The sequence below is a fragment of the Sphaeramia orbicularis genome, chromosome 13 (genome assembly GCF_902148855.1).
Source record: "Sphaeramia orbicularis chromosome 13, fSphaOr1.1, whole genome shotgun sequence".
Taxonomy (NCBI): Eukaryota; Metazoa; Chordata; class Actinopteri; order Kurtiformes; family Apogonidae; genus Sphaeramia; species Sphaeramia orbicularis.
Genome location: NC_043969.1, coordinates 9,297,501 through 9,316,576, shown reverse-complemented (window position 1 = coordinate 9,316,576; position 19,076 = coordinate 9,297,501). Strand labels below are relative to the sequence as shown.

Sequence of the window (19,076 nt, the reverse complement as noted above, 5' to 3'; positions counted from 1 at the left end):
CCTGGGAGCTGAGGCTAAGTGCCACTTTAGGATCACTTAGAGTTCTAGTGAGGGCTTAGACTGAACTTCCTACAAAGACAGAACGATAGACAGAACAATAGATAGAACAATAGATAGAAAGATAGAAAGAACGATAAATAGAACGATACACCAAAAGACAGAATGATAGAACGATAGATAAAACAATAAAACGATACAGATAGAATGATAGAACAATAGATAGAATGATAAAATGATAGAATGACAGAACGATAGATAGATAGAACGATAGAACGATAGATAGAACGATAGATAGAACGATAGATAGAACGATAGATAGATAGAACGATAGATAGATAGATAGATAGATAGATAGATAGATAGATAGATAGATAGATAGATAGATAGATAGATAGATAGATAGATAGATAGATAGATAGATAGATACTTGCAGTCCTTTATTCCTCCACAGGACAGACACTATCACTGATCCCTCTCTGTCTGGCAGTGGGTTTCGGATGCAGGATTACTTTCTGTCAGCAGTGTGACAGCTGTGTACATCTGGTTGTGTAGGGGCCTCTTACAGCTCAATCCACACGTCGTTTCACCGGTGTCTGGGCCTCCGGACTTGCTGCCACTGCTCACCTCATTACCAACCGAGCCACACCTCCATCTGTCCGCTTAATATCTAAATCCCACTGCAGATTAGTAGTGGAGCAGGGGTGGACAGTGGGGGGATGTAACTGAGGGGGGAAACAAGATCCTGGAGGAAGGGCTTGCATGGCACATCAGGGTTTATTAACGATCTGTAGGGTTATGGGGTGGAAGGGACAGTGGCGGCTTTTTGGGTTGGAAGTGGAAGCTCATTGGGAATTAGTGGCAATTACTTTGGAAGACACAGAGACATGGCAAGGTCACATGATCGTTCTACTGTGGTCTAAAATGTGAAAAAAGTGCCTGGTTTTCCTCCAGTCAGTGAGGAACTACTTTTTTATAATCATTAATCTTAAGAAGTCAACTCTTTGCTACGTACTGACATTTTTGTTCTTCTTACTTTTAAAATCTTAAAAATGATTTTCACCCCAGTGTAGGTTTAGTTGGATTCATACAGGTTTCAAGGACAGAGTGATGTCCTGGCCTTTCCTGCTTTACTGTACAGAGGTTTCTGGAAAAGTATGTATGTATGTATGTATGTATGTATGTATGTATTTATTTATAGTTATATACACTGTTGCTTATAAAGTTGTAATAAAATATTTCTACCTCTTCTCATGAAATGATTGTGTCAATGTGGTTTACTCATGATAGATAAAGTGTAACTGGGACTCAGTATGTAATCATTGAACCTGGTCAAAGGTGATTAATATGTGCATAAATAGAAAAAAAAAAGAGGAATGAGCCTGAAAACAAAATTATTCCAACTTTATGACCAATAGTGTACATTAGAACTGATTTTTTTAATCAGCATAATAAAATTGTTCTTAATATAGCTGAAGAATTCACTCTTTCTACTCCAATACTGTGTAAACATAGTTTTCTAAGTACCTCTACTTATTGCTAGTACTAACAAAGGTAAACAAGATTAATTTTAACGTCAAAATGTTATTTATTTTCAGGTCAGCTTGATTTTTTTTTTTTTTTTATCACATACAGTAAATCATATTATACATGTGGACATTTCATTCAAAGTGTTCATGTTTTTATTCTAAAAGTCAAACCCAAAAACCCCTACAGTAATATCTGCAGCTATTCCTTGCAGAGATTATCAACATTATCTTCATTTTTTTCCTCATCGGCTTTTGTCAAGTTACTTGGTTTCTGTTACATGAATGAAAATAATCCGTGAACGCAATAATCCATTATTCATCAAGGCCTAACGTCAGATATAAGCTTTTAGTGCGTACATGACCCTACACCCTGGTTTATACTGTCCATATCTCTGCTGGGAAGGGATTTTTCCTTTTTAAATTGCATTGTATAAACACTGGAAAGGACGTATGACTTTTGTTTATTAGCTGGACATTATACAACACTATGCACATGTCCATATTGAGAATGAATGTGCTAATCTAAAAGAAATTGTACATATTTACGTGTTTGCATCTTTGAGTATATTTGCATTCTCATTTGTAAACTAAAAAGAAAAGAAGAAAAAAAAAATAATCCAAATATGCACTTAATAGCAAGAGGGCAGAGTAAACTCCCCAAATGTATCCATATATAGAAAACTGAAAAAAATACATTGAAAAACAAAAGAAAACACACAAGCACCTTAACTGTCTTGTAATTATGAAATGGACAGAAATGTAAAACAATAATGCACAATATTTTTTTTTCTTAAAAAACACATTCAGTATTGTGAAATTGATTTATGACAGAATTTAGAGATTAATCTTTGGGAAAGTTTTAAAACTTTGTAAGACTTAAAGAACTATCGCTAATGCTGTGTGTGTGTGATATTACTGTAACTCCTTCACACACCTCTTATCTTCCAGACACATTTTAGAGTTATCAACCTCCTCAAGAACACTGTGTAATGACAAGTTTGGAATGTGTGTTGGCTACAAAGGGTGAGTTTATCAAAGTTAGACAAAAAAGAAAAAAAACTGTATGTGTGTTTCATTTACACAGAATATGTAGAACTGGAAAATTTGCCTCAGTGTCAAGGAGAAAGGGTAATGGACTTAACCTCATTTTGCAGCGATGTAGGTTTTATGGATATCTGGTATCACAGTGCCACCTGGTGATGAAAATATAGTTTATCAAATCATGATATGATACAGCATAGGTAAATAATATAACACAGTAATATCACAAATGTATCTAGCAGAATATTTACCTCTGCCAAGGAGGTTGTGTTTTCATCAGGGTTTGTCTGTTTGTTTGTTTGTTTGTTTGTCTGTTAGCAAGATAACTCAAAAATTTATGGACGGATTTTGATGACATTTTCAGGAAATGTTGACACTGGCACAAGGAACAAATGATTAAATTTTGGTGGTGATTGGGGGAGGGGGGTTCTGCCTTGGTGGAGGTCTGCACTTTTCTAGTTATTTATACATTCTAACCATGTATTAAATGTAAAATCATCGTACTATTAATTTAAAAATCATACTTATCTTTTTTCTTTTGTTCAGACAAGGTATAGTTTTTAGATGTTACCTGCTTGGCAGTTTCCACTGTGACTTCAGTCTTCCTCAAAGGCATCCACCATGTGCTGCAGACATGTCATTTATCAGCTGGCCGCCTCGTCCTTCCTTTCATCTTTAAGAAGGAAGAAAGAAAGATGAAAGGCATGAAGGCAGGGATGGAGAGAGGAAGGAAGGAAGGAAGGAAGGAAGGAAGGGAGGAAAGAAAGAAGGAATCTTTCATCCTTCCTTCCATCCTTGTGACAGAAAAAAGAAAGATAAAAAAAAGGACGGAAGAAAGGCAGGAATGGAGGAAAGACGGAAGGAAGGCATCTTTCATCCGTCCTTCCTTCCATCCTTAAGACGGAAAAAAGAAAGATGAAAGGAAGGACAGAAGGAAGGTAGAAAGGGAGGAAGGAAGGAAGGAAGGAAAGGGGGGAGGAAAGAAGGTGGGAAGAGTGGGAAGAAGAAAAGGAAGGCATCTTTCATCTTTTCTTCTTTCCATCCGTGAACTGGAAAAAAGAAAGATGAAAGGAAGGACAGAAGGAAGGTAGAAAGGGAGGAAGGAAGGAAGGAAGGAAGGAAGGAAGGAAGGAAGGAAGGAAGAAGGGGAGGGAGGAAGGATGGCATCTTTCATCCTTCCTTCCATCCTTAAGATGGAAAAAAGATGAGAGGAAAGATGAAAAGAACGCAAGAAAGGAGAGAAGAAGAAAGGATAGAAGGAAGGCATCTTTCATCCTTCCTTCCATCCTAAAGAAGGAAGAAAGAAAGATGAAAAGAAGGATGGAAGGAAGGAAGGCAGGAAGAAAGGTATGTGGGAAGGGTGGGAAGAAGGAAGGAGATAAGGAAGGCATCTTTCATCCATCCTTCCTTCTATCCATCCTTAAGCTTGAAGAAAGAAAGATGAAAGGAAGGATGGAAGGAAGGAGGAAAGGGAGGGAAGAAGGAAGGAGGATTAGAAAGCATATTTCAACCTTCCTTCCATCCTAACGAAGAAAGAAAGAAAGATGAAAGGAAGGATGGGAAGAAGGCAAGAGCAGAGGGAAGAAGGAAGGAAAGCATCTTTCTACCTTCCTTGCATCCTTAAGAAAGAAAGAAAGAAAGAAAGAAAGAAAGAAAGAAAGAAATGTATGTAGCACAGTAAAAGTAAAATCCATGACTTAACTGAGCGAAGTAAGTAGATTCCAGGTCCTCTTGGAGCTGCTGGATGTCCTGGTGCGCACTCTGGTCACTCAGTCAGGTGACGGTGCTGGACCACTGGGGGGTCACCTCAGAGCTCTGCCCCGGGGCGTTCATCTTCCTCTTTCTTGATGTCTGCCTCTGCATCAATGTCCAGCATGCGTTGGCTTCAGTGAAGCAGCAGAGGTGTTACCTAATAATGACAAGAAGTTAATACGACACACAACACGAAACACAACATACAAATGAGACAACAAAGCATGATACACAACATGAAACACAACATACAGCATAACATGACATGTAGTACGACACACAACAACATGATATACAACACAACCTACAACATAACACATGACACAGCATGAAACACAACATACAACATGACACACCACAATATGACGTACAACATGGCATGAAATTCAACATGACACCCAACTCACAGGACACTACACAGGACCACTAGTTAGTGGAATTAATTGGTGCATTTTCAGGATGCACAAAATGATGTACAAAATGGCTCGCCTTTGCTAGTTCTTATGTGCAATATACCTAAGATATTAAGCATATATATCTGATAAACATGTGAACAGAGAACATACATGACACTTTACCATGACTCACTGCGACAGTTACGACATTACTAACGTTAAAAAATTGGTTTTCGCCATTTTTCGCAGTTAAATTTCCACCACTTTCCACCTTTTGTGTCCATAATTACCAGATAACATCATTGTTAACCATTTCCGATTAAAATATTACCTTAACTCCACATTTTATGGTTAGTTGTGGTTCTGTGGATAAACGTTGGGGCCCAAAACTTATAAAATAAGTCTAATTTCTCTCCGTAAACACGTTTCATTCTTTAAAGCTTCATTGAAGGATACCAGAGAGCAGATATGCCTCAGTGAGCAGCTCTGCTCAGTCTGACAGTTTGACTCATCCAGGATGAAGCCAGTGTTGACCGTGAACAGGTGAGTCTCTCCTGGACAGAGAAAGGATCCAAGATGGCAGAGTGACAAGCAGCAATATAGCAGGTACTGCAGAAAAACTACTGTTTAGTCCTTGATTCGTGAACTCTTTTGCAAGAACTAACACCTTAATCTGAGTATAGCTCTATATAATACATTTTTAAAACCTCTACATTTTTTAAAAGGCTTTTTGATACTTTTAACAAGAAAAAGCATGAAAGCTAGCATGTCCGACCAGGAGTACAGTGTGTTGTGCTGAATTCTACTCCCTGCCGAAAACGGCATCACGCAGCAGCTGCCGAAAACAGCTCCCCCTTCCTAAGTCAGCCATAAAGAGAACAAAGTGCCCCAAATTCACCCTGTCACACCAGAATAACTCCAAATGTTAGCTGCTAAAGTAATTTCACTCCTTTAGCTTCATAAGCTAATGTTGATGAGGGATGCAGTTGCGAAAGGAGGGATGCGAAAACTGCATCCCCAGCCGCGGGTGATGTAGTTTTCGGCAGTATGTGTTTATATTGTTATATATTTTGTGTGTCTAAGATTTAACTTTAGAAAGTTTTATATACCTTACAATTTGCACATTCTTTAATATAAAACAGATAAAAAACATAACTGCAATATCTTACAATACTATTAATTACTTAATTGCTACACAGGTATGATGGTGTTAAGAGGGTGAATAATTCACAGTTAATTTCATACCCTACAGTCAGAAAGGAGAAAAAGTTGTGACAGGATGAATTCCGTGCACATTGTCCTCTTCATGACTGACTTAGGAAGGGGGAGCAGTTTTCAGCAGGGAGCAGAATTCGGCAGTACACTACTGCAGGCAGTTCAGGCTCTAACTGAAAAAGTGGATAAGCAGACGGAAATGCTAAAGAACCGAGATAAACGCATCAAAGCTAATACAATGGCCACTGAAGAAAATAAAGAAGAAATAGCTCAGTTGAAAACAAAAATTGACGAGCTCCACAAAGAAAATGGCAAGCTTAAAATGCAGCGGATGAACAGGCCTGGTACAGGAGAAGATGGAATCTGAGACTGACTGGTCTTCCAGAGAAGGATGAGGAAAACACAAGGGAAATCATCATTGGAATACTCACCAGAGTTGTGCCACTGTCTGTGGACCGGCTGTGAGACACAGCTGACAGTGTCCACCGCCTGGGTAAGAGAAACACCGCTGCCACCTCAAACAATACGCAGAGGGCAATCAGAATTCAGTTGGGATGAGAACCGTAAGGGATGAAGTGTGGAACAAAAAAAGGGGATGCGCCAGTGTGTAGAGAGTAACATATTCGATTCCAGGAGGATTTTTCAAAAGAAGACAGCCAAGTTATGGCCACTGGTACAAGAAGCCAGGAAGAGGGGGAAACGTGCCTTCCTAAAAGAAGGATAGGCTTTGATTGACAACTGTCCTGTGGACCCTGAGTGAGCAATTTTTTTTTTCCCAAGGTACACCTGGCTCCAAAATGGATTAACCTATTTTCAGTGCCTCTATTAGTGTTCAGGTATTTTAGGGGGTTATTGCAATAAATGTTAATGTCAGATTTTGTTATGGACACAGGAGCTACTCATTCCTGTGCATCACTTTCTTCATGCACACCTGTTAAACTTATATGGTGAATGTTATCTTTTTTTTTCTTTAAATACAAGGGGATTAAAAAATAATACGAAACATAAGGTAACATTTCTTTTTTGTAAGGAGTAGAAGAACAATTTTAATTTTTTTTGCAAGAGACTCATTCAGTGGAGGCTGACGTTAACTTCTGGAAACAACAATGGGGGTACAATGTTTTCTACAGTCATGGGACATCTCACTCAGCTGGAGTAATGATCCTGTTCAATAGGTTTTCTGGGAACGTAGTTAACCACACTGGTGACATTAATGGACATTGGTTAATGGTGACAGTTGAATGATGCCAACTATATTCTGTTATTTGTTTATGGATATAGTAATAGGACACAGAACAAATCCTTTCATTCTTCCTTGAGCAGACTGTTGGATGAATGGAAAGTGACTCATAATACTGACAAAGTCACTGTTGGAGGAGATTTTAATTTGGTCCCTGACTTATAGAGGGATCACCTTCCTTCAAGAGGACAAAGCTACAACCATGAGGAAATTCTTTGTGAATTTATCTCCTCATGAAACTTTATTGACTGTTGGAGATCAAGAAACACAAATGCTAAGCAGTTTACTTGGTATAATTCTGTGAACAATGGACAGTGCTCAAGATTAGACTTTTGGCTGATCTCTACCAACCTTGTTCAGGAAGTTGTAAATTGTGAAATTTCAGCATCACCCCTGACTGACCACTGTGCAATCTCAATATCCTTTCAGCTAAATGGGTTTCAGCCTGTCTGTAATCCTTTATGGAAATTTAAAGCAGTCTTTTAGACCATGAGGAGTAATAAAACCATAAATTTGCTAAAAGAAATTGATAAATTAGAAATGTCTCCTTTGGGTAAATGGGAGTGGTTCAAATTTAAAATTAGAGATATTGCCATCAGAACAAGTAAAAACATCTCTAAAGCTAAAAAACATAAACAACAAGGCATTATCAACGGTATAAACATGTTATGTCAAAAGACAAATTTAACATTAGAAGAACAAATCAAATTAAATTATCTGCAAAGCCAACTAGACAACCTTTATCTGGAAAAAGCAAAAGGAGCATTCATTTGTTCAAGAGCTCAATGGTTGGAGGAATGTGAAAAAAATACCTCCTGTTTCTTCAGTCTGGAAAAACAAAGACAAACAAAAAAGAAAATCAATAATTTGCCTGTTAACAATATTATGCCGCGTTTGCACTACATGGAACCCGCTCGACTCGGCTCGGCTCGGCTCAACTCGACTTGTGTACCAGGTCCTATTCCTGGAGACCGTTTCCGTTACAGGATACTACCGACTTTACAGTACCTGGACGTCATAGTGATGTGACATGTTACTTCTGTGTCGTTTGCTCAGAGGGTTGCTGATAAACTCATTGCTTGTTGTCTCGTCAAGCTCATGCTGAATTTTTACGTCTGAACCTCCTTGACTAACCATGGTGTAGTTTTGCGGGCTGTCATCATGTGGATTAACCTACTGCTATATTTACAGGCAACTTCCACATCTGTTTTTTGGAAAATGGCGGGTCACAGAGACAACTCTCTGAACAATCAGTGGTCTGCAGTGTTTACACATCACGTTTTAGTATCTGGTCCCCAGTCTTGGAACCTCGGTGGTGGTGATACCAAAAAACTAGTACCGGATACCAAATTCCAGTTCCTTTTTCATAATGGAAATTCAAAAAGGCTGAGTCGAGTCGAGCCGATACCACATAGTGGAAACGTGGCATTAGTATTGAAAACCAAGACGAAATCAATGAGGAAACAAGAAAAGCACTCGGAGAGCGCAGACCTCCGCCAAGACAGATCTGTCGTGTCATGCCCCCCCCCCCCCAATCACCACCAAAATTTAATAATTTGTTCCGTGTTCCAGTATCAACATTTCCTGAAAATTTCATGAAAATCTGTCCATAACTTTTTGAGTTATCTCGCTAACAAACAAACAAACAAACATGCAAACACACAAAGCAAAGTGATCACAATACCTCCTGGTGGAGGTAATAAAGCACTTTTATAGCAAATTATACAAATCCCGATTTTCAGAGGATGAATGTCTAATATGTTTCAACAAAATTTGTGAATATAACAAAGTAATTTGATGAAAATTTTATGCAAGAAATGGAGGATGAGCTTAGAATGGAAGAATTAGATCTTGCAATCAGTCGAATGTCAAAAGAAAAATCACCAGGACCTGACAGTCTAACTGTGGAGTTTTACATCCACTTTTGGAATGATATTAGAGAACTTCTTTTTCATGCCTTCCAGGAATGTCTTTCAACTGGACACCTGTCACCTACCCTGAAACGGGGTATTATCACACTAATCCCAAAACCCAAGAAAGGACAAACTGTTGCTTGATAATTGGAGACCAATAATGCAATGACTACAAGCTGCTAGCTCATGTTTATTCAAATAGACTGGATTTTGGTCTATCAAAAGTAGTTAATAAAAATCAGTCAGCCTTTGTTAAAGGTCGGAACATATATAACCATACTAGGCTGATCCTTGATTTATTAGACTACAGGGAGTATATCAAAACAGACAGTTATGTGTTATTTTTAGACTTTTTTTTAAGGCCTTTGATACTGTGGAACACACCTTTCTGTTAAAGACATTACAATTTTTGGGTTTCAGTGCAGATTTTTGTAAATTGGTTCAAATGTTATACACCGACATTAGTAGCACTGTGTCTCTGAACCCAGGATTAACTCCTGGATTTAAAGTGTTACGTGGTATTAGACAGGGGTGCCCTATCTCCCAAAAACTTTTTATTTTGGCAACACAGTTATTAACACTGCTTATTGATAATGCCAAGGATATACAAGGAATTACTATTTTTAATAAGGACTTTAAGATAAGTCAATTTGCAGATGATACCTGTATCTTTTTAAAAGACAAATCAATGGTGGATAAAACTTTAAACCCTATCTCAATCTTTTCTAACACATCAGGATTACCTGTTAACATTAATAAATGTGAGCTACTCCCCATTCATTCAAGCTGTGACTTCGATATTTATTTTATTAAAGTGGTATCTGAAGTTAAATATTTAGGAATAACATTATCAAATATTTAATTAGAAGAGAAAACACTAATATCTCAAACCATATATTAGATATGAAAAAAACATTAAGTCACTGGTTAATCAGAGACCTTTCAATCTCTGGCAGAATTCCTTTATCTAAAGCAGAAGGTATTTCTAAACTAATTTATCCTTGCCACTCTCTATTCATCTCTTCCGAAAATATTCATAAAACTAACACAATTATTTTCCAGTTTCTGTGGAGAAATAAAACCCACTACATAAAAGATCTCAGCTCATAAAGGACTACGACAAAGTGGTGTTAAAGCCCCAGATTTTGAATCTATGGTTGGCACATTTAGAATTAACTGGATTAAAGCCTGTTTATCACAGCCAAATTCCATGTAGTTCCACGTTCCAAGGTCTTTGTTTAAGAAAATGGAATGTTTAGATTTTATTTTGAAATGTGATTTTGATGTGAACAGGATCCCGATCAAGATGTCTACTTTTCATCAACAGGCTCTGCAGTTTTGGAAAATGACAATTACCCACAATTTTTCTCCTCATAATTCAACTCTATGGAATAATTGAGTAATTACATTGAATAGGAGATCAGTATTTTAAAATTATTGGTACCAAAAGAACATTATATTTGTTACAGATGTAATGGATTGTGATGGTAACCTTCTAAGACATGCAGATTTTGTGGAAAAATACAATTTAGATTGTTCTATGAGTGAATAAAACAAAATGTGTAAAGTGATTCCTTTACCTTCACTCCATCTGATTCAAAACTTCTTAAATTATAATACATTTGTACCAACATTACCAAAAATATTGATTGGTGAATGTAATCTGTTTGAAAGAAAATATAACAATAGATTCATTAGTACTGTTTTGAAATCAAGGTTGTATCATGATTATTGCAGAGAGATCAGATGGCAGAGACCCACCTCGCTAACATCTTGTACACTGAACAAAGCACACTCTAAATTTATGAAATGGCCAATCTTGCCAAAGATTAAAGAAACTCACTTTAAAATCATAAACAGGATTTATCCTGTAGCAGAGTTCCTTAAGAAAAGATTCAAGTTTGAGGTGGATCAATGCTCTTTCTGCAATGGTAGTGATGAAACCCCAGAACACTTATTTTTCTTATGTCATATATGTTTTTTGGTCAGACAAAAAAAAAATTGATTTCTCTAAAAATTAATATTCCATGTTTTGAATTATATCATTTTTTATACGGATAATTTGGCCTCATCTGTTTCAGATGTCATTAATATAATTTTAAATATTGGGTAAATATCATATCCATTGTGCGAACTGGGGAAATAACAAGCCCTCCTTTTCTGGATTTACAAACGAATTTAAAATGTCTGTCTTGTTCCAAAGAAAATTAGAAAAAAAACAAAACTACAATGAAAATAAGCCAGAACATTGCTCATTATTTATTATTTTAACTTAAAGAATCTTCTCTGTTGTATCTCTGCTCTTATACGTTAATCTAAAATGCCTAATGATTTGCACTTTATTGTATTTGAATGCATTTTTGCTGTTGCCCTACATATCCCCATGATTTTTTGTACTTTTTTTTAATTTATGTTCATTTGTATTACTGTATTATTATCCTCATTGAGAGTTTGTACTAGTACTAGTACAATTAAAAAAAAAAAGTTTTGTCTAAAAAAATTTGTTTGTTTTTGTCCTGCTATGGATTCCCTTGCTCGCGTGTTGTTGTAAACAAGTTTAAATAAATTTGGTAAGTTTTTAAATTTTCTTGCAGTGTTGTATTTAAACTTTGAGCTGAGTTTTACCTATATGGAGCCTGGGAAGGGACATGAAAAAAATTTTTTAAAGTTAAAAGTAAAATTTTAAAGTATTGCGATATAACGCAATAGATTTTGCATTATACCGCAAAAGTATTGCAAAGATGAGATATCCTTTGATATTTTATGCATTTTTATCGGACTTAGGTAGATTTTGTGGATGAATTTGAAATTAGCTTCCATAATTTTATTACTTGTAAAAGGAAAATGAATTCTTTCACAGATGTTTAACCAGGCATTACTTTGATTTTTTTTTTTACATTTTTACTTTTTTATTATTATTATTTTTATTTTTTTATTGTCATTATTATTAATTTATATTTAGACTTTTATGGTTTTGGTCTGTTACTTTTGAGTGTGTTTGGCTGGTTTATTCCTTTAGGGGTGGGAGTGGGAAGAGTCCACAAAGGAGAATTCCATACATACATAAGACTCAGTATCACTAAGTTTGCACTGTATCTGGATGATTTTCTTTTGTGAAATAAAAATATATTTTTAAAAACAGTTTAGGAGATTTTTTTTTTCTCATGCAAGTGTAATTTTATTGAAGGGGTACATTTATTTTTTCAGATACTTCTTTATTAATAAATCACAATCTTTTTTTCTTCTTACAGTGGATAATTTTTTGGGCTGTTGCACCTCTGGGCTACTACAGTTTTAACTACCCTGCTGCTGAAAAGCAGTCACGAAAAAATGACAAACAAAACAACATATTGAGGCGATTTAAAGCATGGATTAAATACGCCGACAGACTACATATCCCAGCAGCACTTTGTTCGCAAATCGTAAGGTGAAAGGTCATGTCGCGTTGATGAGGTAACAACAAACATGGCGGCGGTCAGTGCAGCGCGGTGCTTAGTACGAAGCTACTCTCGGGCGAAAAATGTTCAAAGGAGTAAACAGATGCTGGTTAGATGTAGTACCAGGACATTTTGCAGTGGAACACAAGATGACGGTGCGTATTAATCCGTTGAAGCCATTTTAGCTTTATACATGTCGTAGTTGTAACACTGACCTTGTAGAGTGTTTCTTTAGCGACGGCTTCTTGAACTCCATCAAACATATCGGCGTTTTAATGTTACCTCACCTATTTGTAAGGATTTTCACTGTGTAAAACCCTTTTCGACTGGTTATCAAGTCTTCAAAACCCTCTTGTGAATTCGGTGTTGGAGTCGGTCAGGAAGTGTCAACTTTTTTATAGTACATCTTATTAATGTACTCGATATTACTTAAAAATTGACAGGAAATATGAGAGGACGTCAGCCCAAACTAGTACTTATTTTATGTAAGGTGTTTTATAGGGAGTAAGAGTGGTATTATAATTAAAGGTGCAGCCAATGTAACACAAGTTGTCAACAAATAATTGGCAGATTATAAGACTGATTATGTGTATGTCATTAAATGAAAAAGATTTTAGATGAAAACTGATTGGATATTGAATTACTTCTTCTGCCCCTTCCCCTTCTATTTGAATACAAGCTGTCAGGATGTGTTCCCCGTTATAAAGAACACATTTATTGATTTAAGGCTGAAGCTCACACAGTCTGCCTTTTGTGGAGAAAGATGTCACCTATAATTAATTTACTGGATGTGTGAGCTTCATTTAGTATACAGGGAATAATTAATTTGAAAACTGTGGATTTTACAGTGTTTAATCTACCCATTAGATATAATTTCTCTGAAGTAACTGATGTGAACAGTAGAGCTCTCTTGTGGCCAAACAATGCAATTGTGTTTTTGACATCACAGTACACTATGTTGAAGTAAAACAAAATGAAACACAGCAGAAAGTACAGGGACAAAACACAATGTATTACAGTTGGTTAAAGTCTCATGCTGGTAACCAGAGCAGCAAGTGATTTTACAGCCCACCAGTCAGCAGTGATGAATCTCATAGATGTCCATAAAGTAGTCAGATATTATTTCTACTGTGTACATTTCCAGGGCCTGTATTCCATCTATACAATATATTTATAGTTGTGTCAATAAAATGCAACTGTAGCAGTGATCATTGAACAAATGATTAACTGTTAAATCTCTCTCTCCAGCTCTCCCAGACAAGACAAAGCCCCAGTTCACAGATCCAGATGTGCAGGACATCCTCACCAGGATAACGGGCATGGACGTGCAGAAAGTTTTCCGCCCCATAAAGCAGGAGCTGAAGCCACCCACATACAAACTCATGACTGATGGACAACTGAAGGAGGTCCCCTTTAAATCAGTTATAATTGCCATTTTCAGAGGGAAAACTGTATAAATAATCAATTTGTAATGCAGTCCTTTGTATGCATTTACAGGCCCTGGAGGCAGCCACTGAACAGGCAAAAAAGCTGCTGCAGATGCCCCCTGTTCTGCCGGAGAGAAGACCCATAGATGATGTACTGTCAGAGGACAAGATCCTGGATGGCATGGACACAGCCAAATATGTTTTCACAGACATCACTTACAACATTCCACACAGGGTAGGGACATAGTACTTAGTTTTATATGTGCATGTATATAACTGGATGTGAGAAGAGTCTTTATGGGTAATGACTGATATGCAATACTGCAATACTTCAGTGTGTGCATATTTTTGTGTAACATTCACCTTATGGTTTTGTATATTGCTTGTATCTCTCCCTTTATTACATGTGCTATATACTGTTTTCTTTCAGGAGAGGTTCATTGTTGTAAGGGAGCCCAACGGCATTCTTAGGAAAGCCACGTGGGATGAGAGAGACCGGCTTACTCAGGTCTACTTCCCTAAGGAAGGACGCAAACTAACGCCTCCTCTCATCTTCAAGGAAGAGAAGCTTAAGGTGGGAAATGACAAAGTCGGACAGGATATATTTTCTATTATCAAATCAGTCCAGAGGAAGTACTCTCAGATCAAGTTTTTTTTTTTTTATAAAGGTACTAGTCTTTTTGCATTGTTAAATTATAAAGACATGTAAATACATTTTCTATATCTAATTAGGATTAATATAAAGCGTGGAATTGACATGCAGCTTTTTACTAAATTTCAAACAGCAAATATTTCTACATCATGACAAGAAAACTACTTAGTTAATACTGTTATAATACCTGCACGTTCTAGTGATGGGTTAAATGCAGAAGGTCAATTTCAGTATGTGGTGCATATGTACATATGTGAACTATATACTGACAAATAAAGAATCTTAATCTATTAATAATACCTCATTGCATTTATGTCAGACATGGTTACTGAGACACTCAAATTAAAAACAATAATTAATTTCCTATGTGACTACTCTTGGAAAAGATTTGTAACATTTTCTATACATTAAACATGTTAGATGCTCTATCATCTATAAATGGAATATCAGACAGGGATACAAAACCTGAATATGCTGTTTACAGTCTTTTCCAGTTCCCCTTTCTCCATTAGAGATGATGATTTTTCCAAATGGACTAAGTGGACTAAAGGTTTATACATTACTAAAACCAGGATGAAACCAATAATATTCCCACCCAGTGAAGGCATACATAGGACACTACAGGATGTAAATCATCTGTAAATTTTCTTTCCTTATATGGGAATGATAATAAAAGTAGGTCAAATTATGCAAAAGGGTAAGTATTAGGGTGGTCCAAGAGAACATGCAAAAAATAAGTTACATTTTCACTGATTTGAACCCTGCATTAGGAAATCACTTGTGCAAAACCTAACAAGAGTAAACTTTGATCCAGTTCTGAGGTGATATAGAGGTTGCACAAGGTGCATGAAGTTTCTAGAAATTGCAGTCGACACCCTTTCATGCCATTTTGTCATTATATGCACATTATGCTGGTAACTTATTTATAATTCTCTGTACTTACTTAGTACCATCCAATAATATTGTTTTTGACAGTTTTATGTATTTTATGAAGCTGGTTTGTTGTTTTTTGTTAATTATTTATAAAGCAATTGAGTCCATATGGTACAGATACAGGTGTGTTGTACAGATATTGTGTTAGATTTGGGTAAAATTACTAACAAATAATTTGGTAAGTTCCACCATTATAAGTTGAATCTATTTGGCATATTTATTTACTTGTTTATTGTATTACTTTTATTTATTTATACTTGAAGTTATGATACATTTGACTTTCACCATAGGTTACTATGTTTAGCTTTGTATTATTGATCCGTTATTCATTCACTCTCACATTCTCACTGTGGTGGTGGTGAACTACATTTGTATCCACAGCTGCCCTGGGGCAGACTGATGGAGATGGACAGTTAACGCCAAACGGCCCCTCCGACCACCACCGAACATTCACCCTCAGTCATACAATTCATACCGCCAACCCTTCCGTTATTGGACAACCTGCTCTACCTCCTGAGCCACGGAGGTAGATTGCCGCAGATGATAGTGCATTTTTTATATTAATATCTTTATTTTCAGGAAACTTCAGACATGGCATGCAGCAGCAACTCCCACATTCAAACTGCAGATAAGCCAAAGACGAGATCAAAATCTCAAATTTGGTTGATTGGAAAGCAACAAAGCAAACTTCCATCATTTCATGAAACATTGTCAGTGTTTTCCTACAATCATAAAGAACACAAAAAGACTGTCAAAGAAAGTGCACATATAACTGTAGCAGAAGTTCATGGTTTTTGGCAGAAGGATGGAATACCACCTGCTCACACTTATGATGTAGAAACACAGCTTCTGAAAGTACATAGAGAGTGGCAGTGTTTGAAGAAGTCCATAAACCGCTGTACCAAGAAACAAATATCTAATGAAGAACAGTTCAGTTCAAAGCTGGTTAAGATATTTGACATAGCTCATCAAGATGCCGAAAAACAAACACAACTGAAAGAAGACAGAGTTGTTATCCAGTCAGAAAGAAGGTCGGAAAGGATATATGACAAGTGAAGATAAAGCATGGATGGAAAGACAAGAGCAGCCCTGGTGGAGGTGACTGACGTAATATTCTATTTTAAGTTCAAAAATTTTAAATTAGCAGATACAATTTGAATTTGTATAATTATTTTGTTTAAATAAATAACTTACATTTTGTTGTAATTTTGCATTAAACGTGCACAGCACAGGTTGTATGCTGCTGCTGCACACGCCACCATGACAGAGCAAGTGATCTTTGAATGCTTTGTGCAACCTCTAAATATTGTTTGATTTTAGCTGAAATTTTTATGTAAACATTAAATCAATAGTCATATCTTAATGCCAGGTTCAAATCTAGAGAGAAGAGAAAACAATTTTTTGGACCACCCCAGTACATATATGTTTTATGTATTTATTTATGTAACCCATTTATACGTCTCTGTTTCAGATGGTGTTTTCCCAGGACCGTCACGAGGATGTGTTGGACCTGTGTCAGGTCCAATTTGAGCCAGATTCTTCAGAATACACCAGAGTAAGATGAAATTACGCTTCCTGTTGTTTTGTTCAGATGACAAATGATAATAAAATGTGTAGCCAGTACTGTGTGTAAATTGTAGTATCTATAATTCCATTTGTTCACTAGTACAAATACATAGCAGTGGAAATTTGATATAAAAGTTGCTCAAAATATATAAAAATAGCCACTATCTATGGGATAGTTATGAACTGAAATGTATTAAATAATAATTTTGGTCATACAACATATTTCCATTCAATGCACCTGTTGTTTAGGTGCATACTGCCACTTACGAGGACTTGGACAAACATGGCAAGTATGAGCTTCTGCGCTCCACCAGACACTTTGGAGGCATGGCCTGGTACCTGGTGAATGCTCGAAGAGTGGATGGCCTTGTAGTGGACATGCTGAAGAGAGAGCTGTAAGTTTAATTATGCACTCAGTATTCTGTATGCATGCATTACAGAGGGTTCTGAACTGCAATTTCCGCACCTGAACTCTATTGTGTTGTTGAAGGATGAAGATGCTCTTGTTTTCTTGGCATTATTTTAAGTCTGAAAATGCTATTACTATGTACTATAACTTTGATCAGTTATCAAAGTTTATTTGCAAGTAAATGCTCTAAATAAGAGTATATTTTTTTGGAAATTAGAAGACATTTTGTTAGTCATTTGTGAAAAAGTCTGCTGTTCCCAAAATACATTCCTATAAATAAAAACCAGTGGCTGCTTAATATTTTCCAGAGCTGTAGGATCACCATCAGAGACTTTTGCTGGAATATCTGGCTTAATTTCACTGTTGTAACGTTAACCTGATTATAAACTGATCAAAAACGCTGGTGTCTGTTCTCAGGCTCCAGGATGCAGTGAGTTTAGTATCTCTCTTCCACATGGTCCATCCTCACAGTGAGTCGGCACAGGAAGCTGCCAGTCAGCAGGCCACCGGCACTGACCTGCTCAAGGTGAGAACAGCTCGGGCCAAAATTAATTGGGTTTCACGTTTAGCCTTCGATATAGTTTATGTGTTTACAACATTCTGACAATTGTTCCTGGAATGGTTAGGGTCATCACAATTACAACACTTTGGTATTTTGAGTAAATCAGGAGTCGGGGCAGCTTTCGAGAGGTCAAGTCAAGGCTAACTCGTCTAAGGTTTCCTGTGTGAGGGTTTGGGTTTTTCTGCAGTGTGGGAACTGAGGGGGCAGGTCCAGGGCACATCAGGTCCTATTAGAGCTTACATTTCCTTGGCCTTGAAGCAGAAGGGAGGGACATTGGGAATGACAGCCATTTAATTTGAAAGGTTAGCAGCAGGAGACATGGGTGTGTGTCTGCTTGCAACAGTCACTGTCACACTAGGCCTCTCGTTTAGTTATGGTTGACGGTTAAGGAGTTTCCAAGGTGCGTTTCTCTTCTTTTCCACTAATACAATCAATTCTCTGATTTTTACTTTCAGTCTCATTCTGAAACAGCTCCTGTGTACAGCCCTTTCCTTAACACAACTGGGCTGATCTTTTTCTCCTTCTCCATTTTGCTAACCTTTGACTTCTGTCCCTGCAGATCTATGCCCAGAAGGAATCCCAGAGGTCAGGTTACATTGAGCTGGCCCTTCAGGCATATGAACTGACAGCTGAGAAGAGCTCTGCTGCCTGATGAGCCTACACGTAACAGAGAAATAAGAATTGAGAATATAAGTGGTTCCTCAGTGAAGGATGGGAGCCCAGAGGGCAGACTGACATTTACCTCATCATTAATGTGATAGCTTTCTGTTCTTTCATCATTTGGGTCAAAGGGTAAAATATGCTTCATGGAAGAAGCTATGCACATCACATGCCATCCATTTGGAGAATTTGCATTGATAAGTGTAACTGACATGCATTTCATGTGGAGCACTGAGTCAAAGTTAATGTGTCAAGTTAAATGATGTACATAACAAGATAAGAGATCTTTTTACTTGTGTTATGTGGTTAGTCAAACATGTATAACATTAAAGTCTTTACTAAAAAATA

At 36.9% G+C, this 19,076-nt stretch overlaps 1 protein-coding gene across 1 annotated transcript; it reads left to right on the top strand.

Annotated features, from left to right (window-relative positions):
• The first annotated feature begins 12,540 nt into the window (after positions 1-12,540).
• Positions 12,541-19,074, top strand: mrps22 (mitochondrial ribosomal protein S22). Its single transcript, XM_030152584.1, has 8 exons — positions 12,541-12,674; positions 13,768-13,925; positions 14,017-14,181; positions 14,377-14,520; positions 17,003-17,086; positions 17,347-17,492; positions 17,924-18,032; positions 18,628-19,074. Exons 1-8 carry the CDS (start codon positions 12,548-12,550, stop codon positions 18,718-18,720), a joined length of 1,026 nt encoding a protein of 341 aa, XP_030008444.1. The 5' UTR covers positions 12,541-12,547; the 3' UTR covers positions 18,721-19,074.
• Positions 19,075-19,076: the final 2 nt, after the last annotated feature.